The following is a 16,189-nucleotide window of genomic DNA, read 5'->3' on the forward strand; positions in this document are numbered from 1 at the left end:
GGCCCTTCTCTTTAGCCAATGCTAGAGCATGCTGCTCGTTCCAACAGATTCTGCTGTAGCTAGTAGTAACTCCAGCTCCATGACACTGATTCTCATCACTTCATGTCGTCCACTGACCTTTTCAATAATGCGTTAACATTGGTTTTGGTTCACAGGCAGAGACTCGTGCAGAGTTTGCTGAAAGGACTGTTGCCAAACTGGAAAAGAGCATCGATGATCTGGAAGGTATGATGTTCTCTGTATCTGAAGAGCCAGTTATCTTTGTCTCCCTTTCTCACTTGGCCTGCAGCTCTCTCTCGCACCTTTCTCGCTCATCTGGAGTCTGTATCCTTTCCCTTCCCTCGGGCCCCCTGCCTGCTGTCCTGCCCCCTCCATCTTTTCTGGTTTTGACAACTACTTTCTGTTGGCGTTGACAGGGAGCAGAGGTTATGAGAAGAGGCTGTCTTCTCGATTTCTCTGCTTCTCATGAACACTGAAAGCAGTCTCATGTGGTACCCCTGTAATTAATTACACTATTTGGCTTTGCTGTTCAACCACGTGAATCCTTCCACTCAGTACAGATTCCTATAACCCGGTACTTGTGCAATTGACCGAGACAAGCTTCTGGTCAATAAAGTTGGTAAGCTGGCTTCCAAATCTCTCAGCCAGTGCTGGTGACAACACAAGGACAAACTGACCATCCAGGCCCCAGAGATGGTGACCAGTGAGGTTTATCCCCAGTGTCCAGTGTGCATGAGCGAGGGCTGCTTGGAAGTGAATTGGTTTATTATCGTCTCATGTACTGAGGTACATTGGAAAAACTTTGGCTGGCATGCCAGCCATACAGATCATGTCATTGCAGCAGTACACTGAGAAAAAGCAGTAACAATGCAGAATAAAGTGTAACAGCTACAGAGAAAGTGCAGGCAGACAATAAGGTGCAAGATCATAACGAGGTAGATTGAGCTCGAGAGTCCATCCTATTGTACAAGGGGACCGACTGTTCAGTAGTCTTATCACAGTGGGGTAGAAGCTGTCCTTGAGCCTGGTGGTGCGTGCCCTCAGGCTCCTGTATCTTCTACCCGATAGGAGAGGGGAGAAGAGAGAATGTCCGGGGTGGGTGGGGTCTTTGATTATGTTGGCTGCTTTACCGAGGCAGCGAGAAGTGTAGACAGAGTCCATGAAGGAGAGGCTGGTTTCTGTGATGTGCTGGGCTGTGTCCACAACTCTCTGCAGCTTCTTGTGGTCCTGGGCAGAGCAGTTGCCATACCAAGCTGTGATGCATCTGGATAGGATGCTTTCTATAAAAATTGGTGAGGGTTAAAGGGGACATGCCAAATTTCTTCAGCCTCCTGAGGAAGTAGAGGCGCTGGTGAGCTTTCTTGGCCATGGCGTCTACGTGATTTGACCAGGACAGTCTATTGGTGATGTTCACTCCTGGGAACTTGAAGTTCTCAACCCTCTCGACCTCAGCACCATTGATGTAAACAAGAGCGTGTGCACCCCCTTCCTTTCTACAAGCTGTTTCAGAAACCAACATGAGCATTAGATTCAGGACAGCTGAAGGAGAATACTCGTGGGGCCATGAGTTCACTCTGAGATCAGCCAGAGCCTGGAGGGTAACTGCCAGCCAGGCATTGCCCTGGCTGAGAAAAGAGCCTGGATACTGAGCAGGTAGGACAGGTGAAATAACGGGACTGAATGGCCCTCTCATCTGTGCCCAGTGCTGCTGGATGCTGTCAGGAGATACTGGGGAGTAACAAAGCAAGATACTCGTGACAAAACCCGCTGTTAGACACAGTGGTCTTTGGGCAGGAGCTTTATTTAGGTTGCGCCTAGTCCCAGCATATAGCAGCCTTACTCCAGTCGAGATCAACAATGTAGCCATCTCATTGTATTTGAGTTTGATTTATAGCCATTTTTTTTCTAAAATTGGTGCCAAAAGTTATTCCAGTGTTGTCTTTAAAAATGTTAACTTGTTTTTTGATTTCTACTTTGCTCCAGCGATTTATTTACTCGTTTGTTTTGTTTTGTTTCTTTTCACTTTCACTTCCACCTTTTTATTGATTTTTTTTCCACTTAAACATTTCACTCATCCCATCACCACATTCTCTCTGCTGTCACGACCACTGGCTCCGAAATCTGGTCACCTCTGCCCTCCAACCTGCAGACGAACTGTATGCTCAGAAGCTGAAGTACAAAGCTATCAGCGAGGAGTTAGACCATGCCCTCAATGACATGACTTCCTTGTAAATGACCCCTCAACACCCTCGTCCCTCCCCCCACTAACTTTGCCTCAGTGCGCCTATTACTTCTTTAAAAAAAACAACCCTGTGGTGAGTTCACGTTCATCTGTAATTATTTGGCAAATTATATCACTGCTTCTCTACCTTCTCCCATTCTCTGTTCAACCTCCATGTGTGAATAAAGCTGAGACTCGACTGGTTTTCTCCTCTTGTCTTTTGTTTTTACTTCTCTGGTATGTGTCACATTTTCTGAACCTATTAAATGTTGAGAGTCTGGTAAATGTAGAGGCGATTTTGTAGCTGAACCCTTGAGAAGCTATCTTGGTTCTAACTGAGACACGAAATTCTGTAGAGGCTAGAATCTGGATACATGTACAGTTTACAAGCTTGTTTATACAAACCTTGCTGCTACTCTTGCATGCCAATATAATTTCTCTGCAGATGATTAGAGAAAAGATCTGTATATCTGTTCTTGCCTAGTCCCACCATCTTAAAGCACTTGACAGCTGTTGAAGAAGCTTTAAGGAAAACCACTGTTGAAATTGGGGAATAGTAGGCTTTACTTTGGCACAGATGCCCATTCACATCATGCTTTTCAGTGGTGCTAGTCAAGGAAAATAAATCTTCTTTGAAATACAAGGAAGAGCTGTCTGCTCTTGAAGTAACTTCCTGGGATCCTTGCATCTATCTGAGGGGACAGTTAAAAGGCGACACCTCCAACGGTGCAGAATGCTCCCTGAACCGTGAGCCTGTGTTCTTCTGACAGATGTCAGGGTGCTACCTGTCCGCAGTTTGGAACGCGTTCTTAACACCAACGCCTGGCATCTGTGCCCCGCCTCCTTGGCTTGCGTTGCTGATACAACCTCTGTGCCGGGGAGAGGGATGCAGTCTATTGGTCCATCTCAGTGGGGTGAACTAACCTGCTGTTCAATGCTGGGGGGAGGGGACGGGGTGCCTCACTGGCCAAGCCACACTCCTGCCCCCCACCCACCCACCAACCAAAGTGCTTGTGCCCTTAATGCACCTGCCTGTGCCTCCAATTAAATCTGTGGCCTACGTGATGGGGAATAAAGGCCAGAGGAGGCAGCCCTGTGGTCTGGGTGTAACTGCTGCTCCAGCTTGGGTGGAGGTTCCTGTCCTCTGCCTCCGACACTGTGCCAGAGCTCGGCGTGGGAGTGAGCTCGGCATCGGTGATGAGCCACTGGCTCAGGATCACACTGGAGAACTTGAACGGAGGTATTCCACCGTGCTTCACCTCACCGGTGCCTCGCTCTCCACTGTCGACCGGTACATACTGGTCTTGTGCTCTTCCTGTGTGGGGCAGGCTCACTAACCCCGTGCAAAGTCCCTGTTGGCCCCCAGTTGTGTTCGGTCACGGGTCGTCATGTTCCCCGTGTAGGAGACCTGGATATCTCCCTTGTCTGGTGGCTTCAGCACAGCCCCTGCAGTGCCCTCCACCCGCCCATTGAGGGGTGTTACAAGGGGTGGGCTCCATTCTTCACTCTGCCATTGCCCCGCTGCTCGGTGTGGATCTGCCTGTGGCCTCCCGGTGCTCTGTAATGGCCGTAGTCTGCACCTTCAGTAGGCAGGCCTGGGATCCCAGAGTGAGGAGGTTACGGTGTGGTGACTTAACACACAGCAGGTCCTGGGCCTCTGTTTTGGGGGGAGGGGTGGGATAGGTGAAGGTGCCGAATGGCCTGCTCCTGCTCTGGCTCCATCGAGACAATGGACTTCCCTCAAACTAAATGTGAGGAGGGCAGTAAAACCAGCAGTCCCCTCACAGACGTTTGTCACTTCTCCCACCCCATTGGATGTGGACACCAAGACCATCCAGTGGTATCCTTGGCTCAGTGCCAGGCCACTGCAGAGTGGGATTAGGCTCGGCATGCACCAGACCTGGGATCAGTTGAATTTTTCAAGGCCGTGTTTTGATTGGGTGGACGTTGCCGGGACCCAGGTTAAATGCCCGAGAACTCCCTGTATCTGACGGTGTGATCAGACCTGTGTAGAACAGCCAGGAACTGGAAGGCGCTTCCCGCCTGTGCATTGGAGGCTCCCTTCACTCTGACGGAGGACATCCTAGAAGTGATTCCCTACTCAACCACGACTTGCATTTACATTGTGCCTTTCACTTAGGATGATGTCCCAGGCAGAGATGGAGGCTCTGAGCCCAGTTTTTATTGGGAGCTGCTTTAAGCTGAGCGGTGAGGGGTTTGGAGGAATTGCAGAGCTTGGGCTGAGCGGCAACACTGACAACGCAGTGGGTGTGGGCTGGATGAGACCAGAATTACAGAGATCCCAGAGTTCCAGGTAACACTTGAAGTTCAATGGCATTCCCATCGCTGAGCCCCTCACCACCAAAACCCAGGGGTCACCATTATCCAGCTACGTAAATACTCTGGCTTCAGCAGTAGGTCAGAGGCTGGGTATCCTGCAGCGAGTGACTCACCTCCTGATGCCCAGAGCCTTGTCACCATCTACAAAGCACCAATCAGGAGTGAGGTGCAATCCCCTCCATTTGCCTGGATGAGTGCTGTGCCGGTGACTCTCAAAAAGCCAACTCCATCCAGGATAAAGCAGCCCACTTGATTAGCACCACCACCCATGTGCGTGCCAACTATAGAACACTGTCGTTACCCATCAGGCTGCTTTGTAACCCACAGCCTGTACTACCAAGAATAGGATAAGATTTCTTTATTAGTCACATGTACACTGAAACACACAGTGAAGTACATCTTTTGCGTAGAGTGTTCTGGGGGCAGCCCACAAGTGTCGCCGCGCTCCCGCACCAGCGTAGCATGCCCACAACTTCCTAACCCGTACGTCTTTGGAATGTGGAACTCTTTACAGACAGTGGCAGGAATTGAACCCAGGTTGCTGGCACTGTAATAGCATTACACTACTGTTCCTGCCCTGGACGCAGGCACAGGGGAGCCCCTCCTAACTGCCCACCATCCTAACTTGGAAGTACATCACCAGTCCTTTATTACTGGGTCTAAATCCTGCCGTTCCCACCACAACAGCACTGTGGGAGTACCTTCACCAGAAGGGCTGCAGTGGTTCACTGGGAATACCAGACGGGAATGGATTGAGCTGTCCTGTTGCATCTGGAAATTTTGTTTACCCAAGTCCAACCCTCACTCGCCAACACCCCCCCCCCCCCCCCCCCCCCCCCCAATCTCTTGAGAACTAGGGGTAGGTAACAAATGCTGGCCCACACCCCAATCATTTGTGTTGGAGTGGCACATTAAGTATTGGTTCTCAGTGCTGAGGTGGGGCTGTGGCAGTGGTCTGCAGCTCTTCCCACAGGTAGTTCCATGGCACCCGGCCATTTACAGAGTGTTTCTCTCACCTGGAATCAGGACTCCCACAGCCGGGATGGTGATGTTTATCTTGTGGCAAAAGACACCACAATCACAACACTTGTCTTGTAAGCCAGAGACTGTCTAATGGCAATGCTGGTGACCTTTTGCCAGTGTGGGTATCCTGAGAGCCAGTGATCGAGTGAGGGGTGAGTCCAATTCTTCACGGAATCTTCAGCACCGACAGCAGTGGAAGGAAGGTCTGGAGGATGGAGCTTTGGGCCCTGTGGGAAAACCAACAGGGAGCCTCCATCAGCTGCAAGCTGAGCTTTGGATGGTTCTATCAGAGTGCCATATAGAATAGTAAACCTGGTTATTATTACAGCCTGTATAAGATTGGGAACAGAATAAATAGGGGCATGGTTAATGAGTGAGCAGTAAGGGAGGCTGGGGTTCAGAATAAATTTGGGAGACTCAGAGGGATGAGAAAATGGGATATCAGGCCCATGGGAGGAACTATTGGGTGGATATCCAACTCGTGAGGACAGGAGCTCATCACGATGAAGGCAATGAGAAAATGGAGTAAGGAGCAAGTGTTTCACTGAGAACTGCTGACCTGTAGAATCGATTGGTACTTACAACTGTAATTGTCAGCCCTCGTCCATACTGTACAGAAACAGGCCCTTCGGCCCATCATGTCTGCAGTGACCATTGGCCACCCATTTACACCAATCCTACATTAATCCCATCTTTTTTAATTCTCCCCACATTCTCATCAACTCCCCTCCCGATTCTACCCCTCACCTACACACTCAAGACAACTTACAGCGGCCAATTAACCTGCCAACCCGCACACCTTTGGGCTGTGGGAGGAAACCCACCCAGTCACAGCGAGAACATGCAGACTCCACACACAGCATGTGGATTGAACCTGGGTCTCTGGCGCTGTGAGCAGCAACACCACGAGCTGTGCCGCTGCACTGCCCACAAGGAGCACGTTCCCAGCCCCCAAATGTGCCCAAAGTCTTTCATTACTCCTTCATTGTTAACAGTGGGTTGTCAGCCTGTGGAAATGGACCAGTACCTGATCGGAGAAGTAAGGAGACTTGTGTATCATCTGAGATCTCCATACTTCACTAAACCTCTGTAACCAGTTAGATTCTTTTGAAGCATAGTTGCTGTTAAAATATGGAAAACAATTTGTCCATGAGTTTGCACAGATGTGATAATGGCTGGTATCTGCTCAGTCACATTATCTGAGGGAAGGTATTGGCCAGGACATTGGGGTCTCCACTTCTAAATAATGGCACCTTTCACGTCTAGCTGATGGGGCAGACCAGGCCTCATCCAAAAGACACACCTCCAACTGTGCAGCACTCCTTCAGAGCTGTACTGGAACACCAGCCTGGACTGTGTGTCCAGATCTCTGGAGTGGGACATGTCCTAAATCAGAGACAAAAACACCAGCCATGGCAGGTACTAAAGAACTGGACGCGGTGGATGTTTGAACGCAAACATCGTAGATGGTCTCGATCTAATATCGAGCTCACCAGCCCAGGTGCGGGCAGTTCAACTCAGCGGTTTCCTAGATTTTCTCCCTTGGCACTTAGTCTGTTCAAGTCGCGACTCTAAGCTGAGGTCTGGTCGAAGTCTGCTTTCATGTTCCTTCTTTTTGTTACCAGATATAGATTGTGTGAAGAAATTCGAAAGGGTGTTTTTGGATCAGATGAGTGATAGTCCTAACAATCTCGGCTTTCTCCAATTCCTGCTGACCTCTGCTCTAGAACTCTCTGCCGTCGTCTAGAACTCTCTTCCTGTTCTTCAATCCTCCCTGCCTCTCTCTCTCTCCACCTTCCCTCTGGTTCAGTGATTCTACAACACTCTGCTGGAGCAAGCATCTCTCTCAGCTCCTGGAATAAAGCCTCCCTTAACTGTGGTTCTTGGGGTAAGTTCCAGAGCCCATCTCCCTCGCCGGGTGCCTCTTGCATGGACTGGTGCCACCTGCTTCCGGGCCAGCCCAGCTCTGCACAGCTTGCCAGTGCTGTGTCTGTCGTTGCTACTGTTTGCTGAGGTGCTTTGTCTCAACTAACCCTTCCCAGGGCACCTCCTTAACCCAGTGTGTCCCAGGTACCTTGGGATGAGGAGGAGGCTTTCTGGGAGCCAATTTCAAATCTGAAAGGAGTGATTTGGATTGTCTATCTGCTGGTTTGAGTTTAGATGAAATCATGTTGCAGAGCCTCACCCCTAATTATTAGCCATAGGTCCACAACACTTGCCTTAACTAACCTGTATGTCAGCATTCACTCAGCCTATGTCGGTTGCACTGATCTTATGACCCCAGGGGGGCCTTTTAGCTAATCGGGTCCATTCCAGCTTCCAAAGGAGAAATCCCATTAGTTCTATCCACCCCACTTTATATCCGTGCAACTTATTCCAAACTTGACTTTCAAGTTACTTTGGGCTGATCTCCTCACCTCACCGGCACACCGACAGAGTAGGCACGGCCATCATCGTGCGAATGTCAGGTCTTAAAATTCAGTGCAGCAGAAGCGCCCACACCAAGGTGGTCACCCCCACTGCCAAGTCCTCGTCTTCTATCGCGTCTTCCACGTCCACTACTAACCTCTCTGCCGTTTTTTCTCTCTTGCTTTAATAGAGCAAGTTACTCGAGCAAAAGAAGAGAACATGGGCATGCACCAGGTCCTCGATCAAACTCTACAGGAACTGCACAACTTATAAAGAGTTGCTCCTGGCATCCCTGGTCATCCGACTGCTCGTGACTCAACATTCCATATCATCCTCTCCCTCATCAAGTGTCGACGTAGCTCGATTATTACCGAATGTGGACCAAAGTTTTTAATTTTGTATTTTGTAGAATTTTTATTGCGCTGTTCGGTTCTTTCCTTCTCCATTCCCCACACGTACACAGTCTCTCTCCTATTGTTAGATTAAGCACAGCTCTAAGTAAACTCTCCTGTGACGAGAGGCAGGAGCTGCAGGTTTGGGGTACAACCTGCCCCATGTTTTGTTACTCTTCAGGTGGAGCCTGTACCCTGAAATATCATCAGCCTGTTGCTCTCCCTGCGTATTGTGCTGCCAACTATTGTACTCGCTAGCTTTGTTCTTCATTTCAGTGGGTGAGGTTACTCATTAGATCCTGGATGGTGACTTGGCAGTGCAGGCTGTTCCTTCTGGGTTTTGAATCTCTTCAACTCTTGCACCAAGATGTCCCTCTGTGGGCCTAGGTTGCGAGGGTCCAGGGGAAAAACTCAAGCCCCAAAGTTGCTCTTTGACTCATTCGGCAACGCAATCTACAAAATGTAGTCATTCCACATCTCCTGAGATTGGGAGGTCCAAATGTAGGCTTGGTTACGTTAATGCCAGGTTCTTTAAGGGAATCCACCATGCAGGGTAATCCAAAACACTAGTAAGAAGATTAGAGAAATGCCTTGGCTCTGCCTGGTCTTGCCCTTCAGCCCCAATCTAGTGTCACCTGCACTACTCGAGTGAGCAGTTTTGCAGCTTGTATACTGCCACGTGCCATTGGTCAGAGGGTAACCATTTACCTTGTATGCTTTAATACTTTTACTCAGTGGGTGAAAGCTTGTTTGCATTAACAGAGAGGAAATTGGCAGTTGGTTTGGATTTGCTGCGGGGTGTGGAATAGATCACTCTTCATCCCTTCACCAGCCCTCGATACCAGAAAAACACTCTCCAAACTCTGCTCCAAGGGCTGGCACCACCCTGACACCATGGCGTGGGCTGGGCTACAGTTTGTTTTTACCCCCACTTGCTATAATTTTCCATCTGTAAGCAGATGCAACGATACAGGTTTGTGGTGATGTCCATGCATGAAGGACTGTTGTCTATTGTTCAACAGCTAGTGTCTGTTAAGAGCAAACGCTTTACAAGTTAATAAGTGATCCATGTCAGGCACTGCAGAAATCTCAGACTAGCTGAATGAGTTTCCATCCAATCTGTTCACACGGGCATTGTTCAACATGTTTGTCTGTTTAATTTTTCGTAAATCGTCAAAACAGTCAGTGCTTTGAGTTGCTTTGTAGTCATGTCCGTTACCCTGGTAACTTCTTATCAACTTGTTTAACATACCTCGGTTTCATTCTGGACATCTTGTTCTGCTTCAAAGGAATCAGTATATTTGATTGACTGTGGCCCACAAAACAAAGTCAAAAGCTACTTTCCCTTTTATGAAGGTGCCAGACTGCCTCCCCCCAGCACTATCTGTGACTTACACTGATGTTTTTTTTACTGTTTTATACAAATCACACATGTGCTGGACCTTAAACACAGAAACGAGACACTATTTGTATCAAAAGTGGGCAGCACTGGATTAAAAGGGAATGTGTGGTTTTGAACTTATTGCACATCCCGTACAGTTGCCCTGGGGGAATTGTGATGTGATCTACATTTGCACTGCTGATGTTGACCAATTAGCAAATAAAGTGACTCACTGCTGAAGAAACCTTGTTGTTTGATTGGTCCATTTGTTGTAACTTCAGTAACCCACAATGATACTTGCCTCTAGTATAAAGACTGCTCCACTGAAGTACTCTGGTACCTAGCCCCAGTTTCTACGACAGTGCGAAGCCTGATCTGCCGTTTGGTCCAACCTTGGCCTTTTGGGAAAAGAATTCCAAATTTCAATACCTGCTTCCCTTTGTGGGGAATGTATTTCCTTGTTTTATTCCTAAATATTGACCCCTCCTTTCCAATCTCCTCCCCCCCCTCCACCTCGGACCAGGGAGGTTTTGTGTTTCAACGTTTTACACCCCTCCCAGCCGTGTCTGGTCCATGTTAAAGGCAGGCCTGTCTCTGGGCTGCTGCCAGCACGCAGCGTTGATAATGTGGAGATAGCTGGCAGCTCTACACATCCCACTAGCCCCAACACACCGCGGGAATAACAGGACCTTGACAAAAGCACATACAAAGCTGGTGTTCTTGTCCTACTTACAGCTGTGCAGATTTGTCTGGGAACGGTTGGGAAGGATCTTTTACACAAGCAACCTCTGCCCCCATCCACCACTCTATAACTCTTTCTGTAACTCTCTTTACTTTCACGGGAATGCCATGTATATGCTGGACATATGGCACTCTCATTGCTTTCTCAGTGAACTGGGATAGCTTTGGGATCGGAGATGTGTGTTCCCTGGAAGGCTATCAAACCAGAGTGGCCCCATTGGACAAGCAGCTTGATCGATGCATTCCCCAGAGCCACACGTTTCCAGTGATAGATAATTTACATTCCATTTATAAGGGTGAAGGTGTTTTCCCTTCTGGAAAATCTCTCCATAAAGTTAAGCTCATTGAAAAACCCTCTGTCTTTATCCTGGTGTACACAGGGTCAGTTTGCCCGTTGCTCCCACGTTCCAGCTCCAGTTGAGCCAGTACCAGCAGTACAGTTAATTTCCCCACACCGGTGCCAATATTCCATGAAGTGGATCCTTCCCTGGGAAAATTCTTTCAGCCACTTACCTCTCTGGACTTCATACTCCCATCCCAGAGCTGGTCCAGTAATATTCTCATTTGAGAAACCCATGAGCAGAAGGTCTCATCCTGAGCACGGATGCAGTAGAGACGGAGAAATTGAGAGAAGGGAGCGGTGTCCTTACAGGAGGTAGGGTGGGAGGAGGTGTGGTCGAGGTATCTGTGGGAGTATATTTCACTTCTATGAGATTTCTTTATTAGTCGCATGTACATCGAAACACACAGTGAAATACATCTTTTGCGTAGAGTGTTCTGGGGGCAGCCCGCAAGTGTCGCCACGCTTCTGGCGCCAACATAGCATGCCCACAACTTCCTAACCCGTACGTCTTTGGAATGTGGGAGGAAACTGGAGCACCCGGAGGAAACCCACGCAGACCCGGGGAGAACGTACAAACTCCTTACAGACAGCGGCAGGAATTGAACCGGGGTCGCTGGCGCTGTAATAGCGTTACGCTAACTGCTACACTACAAGTCTTCTAGTTGAAACTAACTTGGAAAGCTCTAAAACGAGACAATATTTTATCTACTGCCTTCAGTGGACCAGTGTACTGGAATCAGGTGACTTCCTCCACCTGGCCGTTCTGTCCCTGTGCTAAAGCATCCTCTGTCTAAATTCCCACGTTGTAGGATCATATAATCGTGCAGCACAGAAACAGGCCCTCCTGACCCACCTCGTCCATACCGACTGCGATGTCTATCTACACTAATCCCATCTGCCTGCAATAAGCCCGTATCCCTCTACATCTTTCCTGTCCAGGTACCTGCCTCTGAAATGTTGTAATTGTATCACCCGGCCTGTCTTCCGGTTCACCCGGGGATCCAAGATGGAGCGGGTCCGATGGGCCGTGATGCACAAGTCCCTGGACAACGGGGGCAAAAGTGTCCCCAATGTCGCCCTCATCCTGATGACCACCCTCGTCTGTGGCTGCATCAGGCTGTGTGTGGAACCCAAGTACCTGGCACCAAAGGTCACTACGTACCGAGGTTCTACCTGTCCCCAGTGTTGCGGAGGATGGGCCTGGCCCCGTTGCCGCGCAACATCCCAGTCAGCAGGACGCTGCCGCGCTACCCGTCCTTCGTGGAAAAGTTCTTCCAGACCAATACTTTTGACCACAAGTCCATCAGGCAGAGGTCAGCACGGAACGTCCTGCAGACACTGCAGGACAGGGAGTCTATGGATACTGTGGGGTGGTTCCCTGAGCAAACTGTCCAAGCATCCGGTGGAATAGCCAGAACTCACCAACTAGCACCAAGACCTCGCTTGGCTGGCGGTGAGAGGGGTCCTCCCAGTCAGATCCTTCCTGTACGGTCAGAACATCACTCCCAATGTGCGCTGCCCCCGGGACGGCTGCGGTGGGGCGGAGACGGCCACACACTTCGTTGCAGACTGTGGATTTGCTCAGAGGCTGTGGAGGCCGATGCGAGGGTCCGTGTCCTGGTTCATCCCCAGCAGCTGCGTAACAGAGGACTGTCTGATCTCTGGGCTGTTCCCAGAGATGGACATCGACTGCTGCTGGAAGGTCATCAACTCGATGAAGGATGCCCTTTGGTCTGCCCGAAACTTGTTGGTCTCCCAGCACAGTGAGATGTCCATGAGGGAACACTGCCGATTGGCACAGTCCCGGCTGCAGGAGGACGTGCTGAGGGACACACTGAAGCTCGGGGCAGCCAATGCTGAGGCTCTGTGGGGAAGGTCCACAGTCTGGGCTCCTTCCGCTGCCACAAATGGGGGGTGGGGGCCAAGTTGGGTGGAGAACATTGAAATGGTCCATCACCCCAGGGGGCCACGAGTGGCAATGGAGCTGTGGGTTTATATAAAAAATAAGTTAACATTACTGAATGCATTGATCATGAATGTAAGGGTGTTGTACCGTTTATTCTTCATATAGATATATTTTTTATTATGAATAAACTTTATTTTTGAAATTAAAAAATTTTATCTGACTCCATCACCTCCTCTGGCAGCTTGTTCCGACATTCACCGCCCTCCCGTGTGAAAAACCTACCCCACAGGTGTCCTTTAAATTCTTCCCCTCTCACCTTGAACCTGCACCCTCTAGTTCTAGACTCCCCTGTTCTGGGCAAAAGATTCCATTTATCCTATCTATGGCCTTATAAATTTTATAAACCTCTGCAAGGTCACCCCTCGGCCTCCTACATTCCAGTGAGAACAAACCCAGTCTGTCCAATCTCTCCTGATACCTACAGCCCTCCGTTCGAGGCAACGTCCTGGTGAGTCTCTTCTGTACTCTCTCTATTTCTGCCACACCCTTTGTGTAGTGTGGTGACTAGAACTGTACAACAGTGCTCCCAGTGCAGTCTCACCAACATTTAGCAACATGACATCCCAATTCTTATACTCAATGCCTCAGCCTATGAAGGCAAGCACACCAAATGCCTTCTGACACACCCTAGTGCTGGTGGATAAATCATTAAAAGATACGTACATCAAACTAATGAAAGCACCAGGATTTCTTTCTGAGGGCACATGATTCGAAGTAACGATGTCATTTTGAACATACTCTGTTCAGACTGCACGGTCTGATCACCGTACCGTGAAAAGGACACAGGAGCACAAGTGAAGATGCAGGGTGGTGTGGTGGTTTCCGCAAGTGAAGGATCATTACTGGCCGTGGGCCTCACTCCGCCCGGCGCGTGGAGTGAGTCACCCGACACAAAACTGTATCGTCAGAGGAGAAAGTAAAAGAGCTGGAGGCGATCGAACAGAGGTCTTTAAAATTATGAATGGTTTGGGCACTGTGAATGTGCAGAAAATATTTCCACTTGAAGGATCCTGTAAATACAAAAACTTACCATGAACCCAGGAGGAATCCCTGTACTCAGGCGGAGTTCACAGCTGCGAGGGGCGATTATGCACATTCAACAGTTTAAAAGGGAGAATGGAGAAGTATATGAGCTGTGTGGGAATAAAAATAAACACAGGGCGGCTGGGCTGGAACGGAGGGAGTTCACGTGGAAAGAACATCACAGGCACATTGGGCAGAAGTTCAGAACTGAACATGCAACATAATCCTATGTTTCGCTGCTGTAACTGATTCCAGATGCTGGAGACTGACTGCAAATGCTCCTGACATCAGGAACTGCCACCACCAGTGTAAAATAGGCGGTGGCTGACACACGAGGGAGGATGAAGGGGAGCTCGGGCGGTGGTTGATACTGAGGACTGACTGCCGGGAATGGGAATCAGGGAGAGGAGGGTGTGACGTGGTGATGAGGAGGGGAGAAGGGGAAGGAGGCAAAGTCAGCAGGACCCGAGGGATGGAAGAGTGGCTGTGTCAATGGAGGAGGTTCTGATTCAGCTTGAATGAAGTTGAATAGGATGCTGGACTGAACAGGCATAAAAGGGATCAGGGACTGGGGGAGTAGGGAGGGGAGAGCAGGGGAAAGGGTGCAGGATGGAGGAGCTGGGGGCAAGAGTTGGAGGGGGTGGAAGGAAGAGGACTGCTTAGACAGAGTGAAGTGAGAAGTGGTGCACAACAGCCAGACAGTCTGTCACCCACCCCCCCCCCCCCCCCCCCCCCCCCCACAGGAGACAGTCTGGGTCACACGAGAGAAAGGATCCAGGCGCAGTTTGTCGTTACCCTTGTTGGGGCACCTGCTGAACTTTGAAGAGGCACCTCCACTCCCAAATTAAAGAAAAATTTCACCAAAATCTGGTGCAGTTTGAGAAGTTGTCCGGATGTTTCACCACTGGCCAACAGTGCACAGGGAGATCCTTTAGTTTGAATGGTAGAGTCAAAGCACATTTAAAAATTACTTATTTTCCTTCAGGGATTATGCTGTTGTTGGATGCATTCCTGAAAGATTCCTCATATGACTTCCTACTTCCAAAAATGTTCTTCTCCACCTACAGTACTATCACAGCAGACAGATTCAAAGCACAGTTATACTTTTTTAATATCCCTGTGACTTTTCTCATAGTTCATTACCTCAGTGCCAGGAGATTAATTTCAGCAAGGCTTTGGGAGGTACACACCATGGTTAAGGAAATTACCCTATCTCACCCTTGCAAAAAACGCACAGAATTTTGGAAGGGATATCAGGAGTTCCTGGCCTTGCAACGTCAAGTTCAACTTTATTGTTGCCATAGGCAACAGGGTGAAAATGGGCTTTTTGTAGCAGCAGCACAGTACAGTACAGGACAAATATAAACGAAAATTGACATAATTTATACATAACTTACATGTGCAAAAATAACCAACAAAATAACCATGATGGCATTAGGCAAAATTGAGAGAGGGAAAGAAATTTATCGTCTAAGGTAGTGTTAAAGTTCTTCAGGTGGGTTCAAGAACCTGACGGCAGTGGGGAAGAAGCTGTTGTTGAACCGTGAGGTGTGGATCTTTAGGCTCCTGCCTGACGGCAGCATCGAGAAGCGGGCACGGCCCAGATGGTGGAGGTTACTGATGTTGGATGTCACCTTCCTGAGACGTCGCCTTTTGTAGATGTTCCTCAATGATGGGGAGAGCTGTACCCATGATGGAACTGGTTGAGTCCAACACTCTATGAAGCCTCATGCCATCCTGTGCATTGGAGCTTCCGTACCAGACCATGACGCAACCAGTCAGAATGCTTTCCACCGTACATCTGTAGAGTACATCGATCCATACTGACTGTGGTCTCCCAGTGAGGAAGTTGAGGATCCAATTTCAGAGGGAGGTACAGAGGCCCAGCCCTCGGAGCCTGATGATAAATTTTGAAGGGATGATGGTGTCGAACGCTGAGCTGTAGTCAATAAACAACAGCCTGACGTACGTGTCCTGGTTGTCCAAGCTGTCCAGAGCAGAGTGGAGAGCCAGCGAGATAGCATCTACTGTAGACCAATTGTGGCAAAAGGCAAACTGAAGCAGGTCCAAGTCGTTACTGAGGCAGGAGTTAATCTGAGCCATGACCGACCTCTTGAAGCACTTCATTGAACTGTTGAGGCAGGTCGCCCTGCTCTTCATTGGCGCCAGTACAGCCGATGCCATCTCGAAGCAGGTGGGACTCTCAGACCGCAGAAGCGAGAGGTAGAAGATGTCCCCGAACACTCCAGCCAGTTGGTCAGCGCAGGTTTTTAGCACTCAACCAGGTACCCCATCAGGGCCTGACGCCTTGCAAGCGTTCACCCCCCTGAAGGATGAAGTACTCATCCGT

General features: G+C 49.3%; 1 protein-coding gene across 2 annotated transcripts in view; it reads left to right on the plus strand.

The window, feature by feature from the left end:
- The window catches only part of LOC127582358 (tropomyosin alpha-4 chain), a 33,281-nt gene extending 23,271 nt beyond the window's left edge, over positions 1–10,010 (plus strand). Inside the window, exons 7-8 of one of the 2 annotated variants that reach the window (XM_052037527.1) lie at positions 156–225; positions 2,150–2,232. In XM_052037527.1, the coding sequence (XP_051893487.1) occupies positions 156–225; positions 2,150–2,232 (153 nt within the window). Of the gene's footprint in view, positions 1–155; positions 226–2,149; positions 2,233–8,183 lie in introns of those variants that run through there. The other variant, XM_052037526.1, reaches the window with a different exon arrangement.
- The last annotated feature ends 6,179 nt before the right edge of the window (positions 10,011–16,189 follow it).

Source organism: Pristis pectinata, chromosome 24 (genome assembly GCF_009764475.1).
Source record: "Pristis pectinata isolate sPriPec2 chromosome 24, sPriPec2.1.pri, whole genome shotgun sequence".
In the NCBI taxonomy this organism is placed as follows: domain Eukaryota; kingdom Metazoa; phylum Chordata; class Chondrichthyes; order Rhinopristiformes; family Pristidae; genus Pristis; species Pristis pectinata.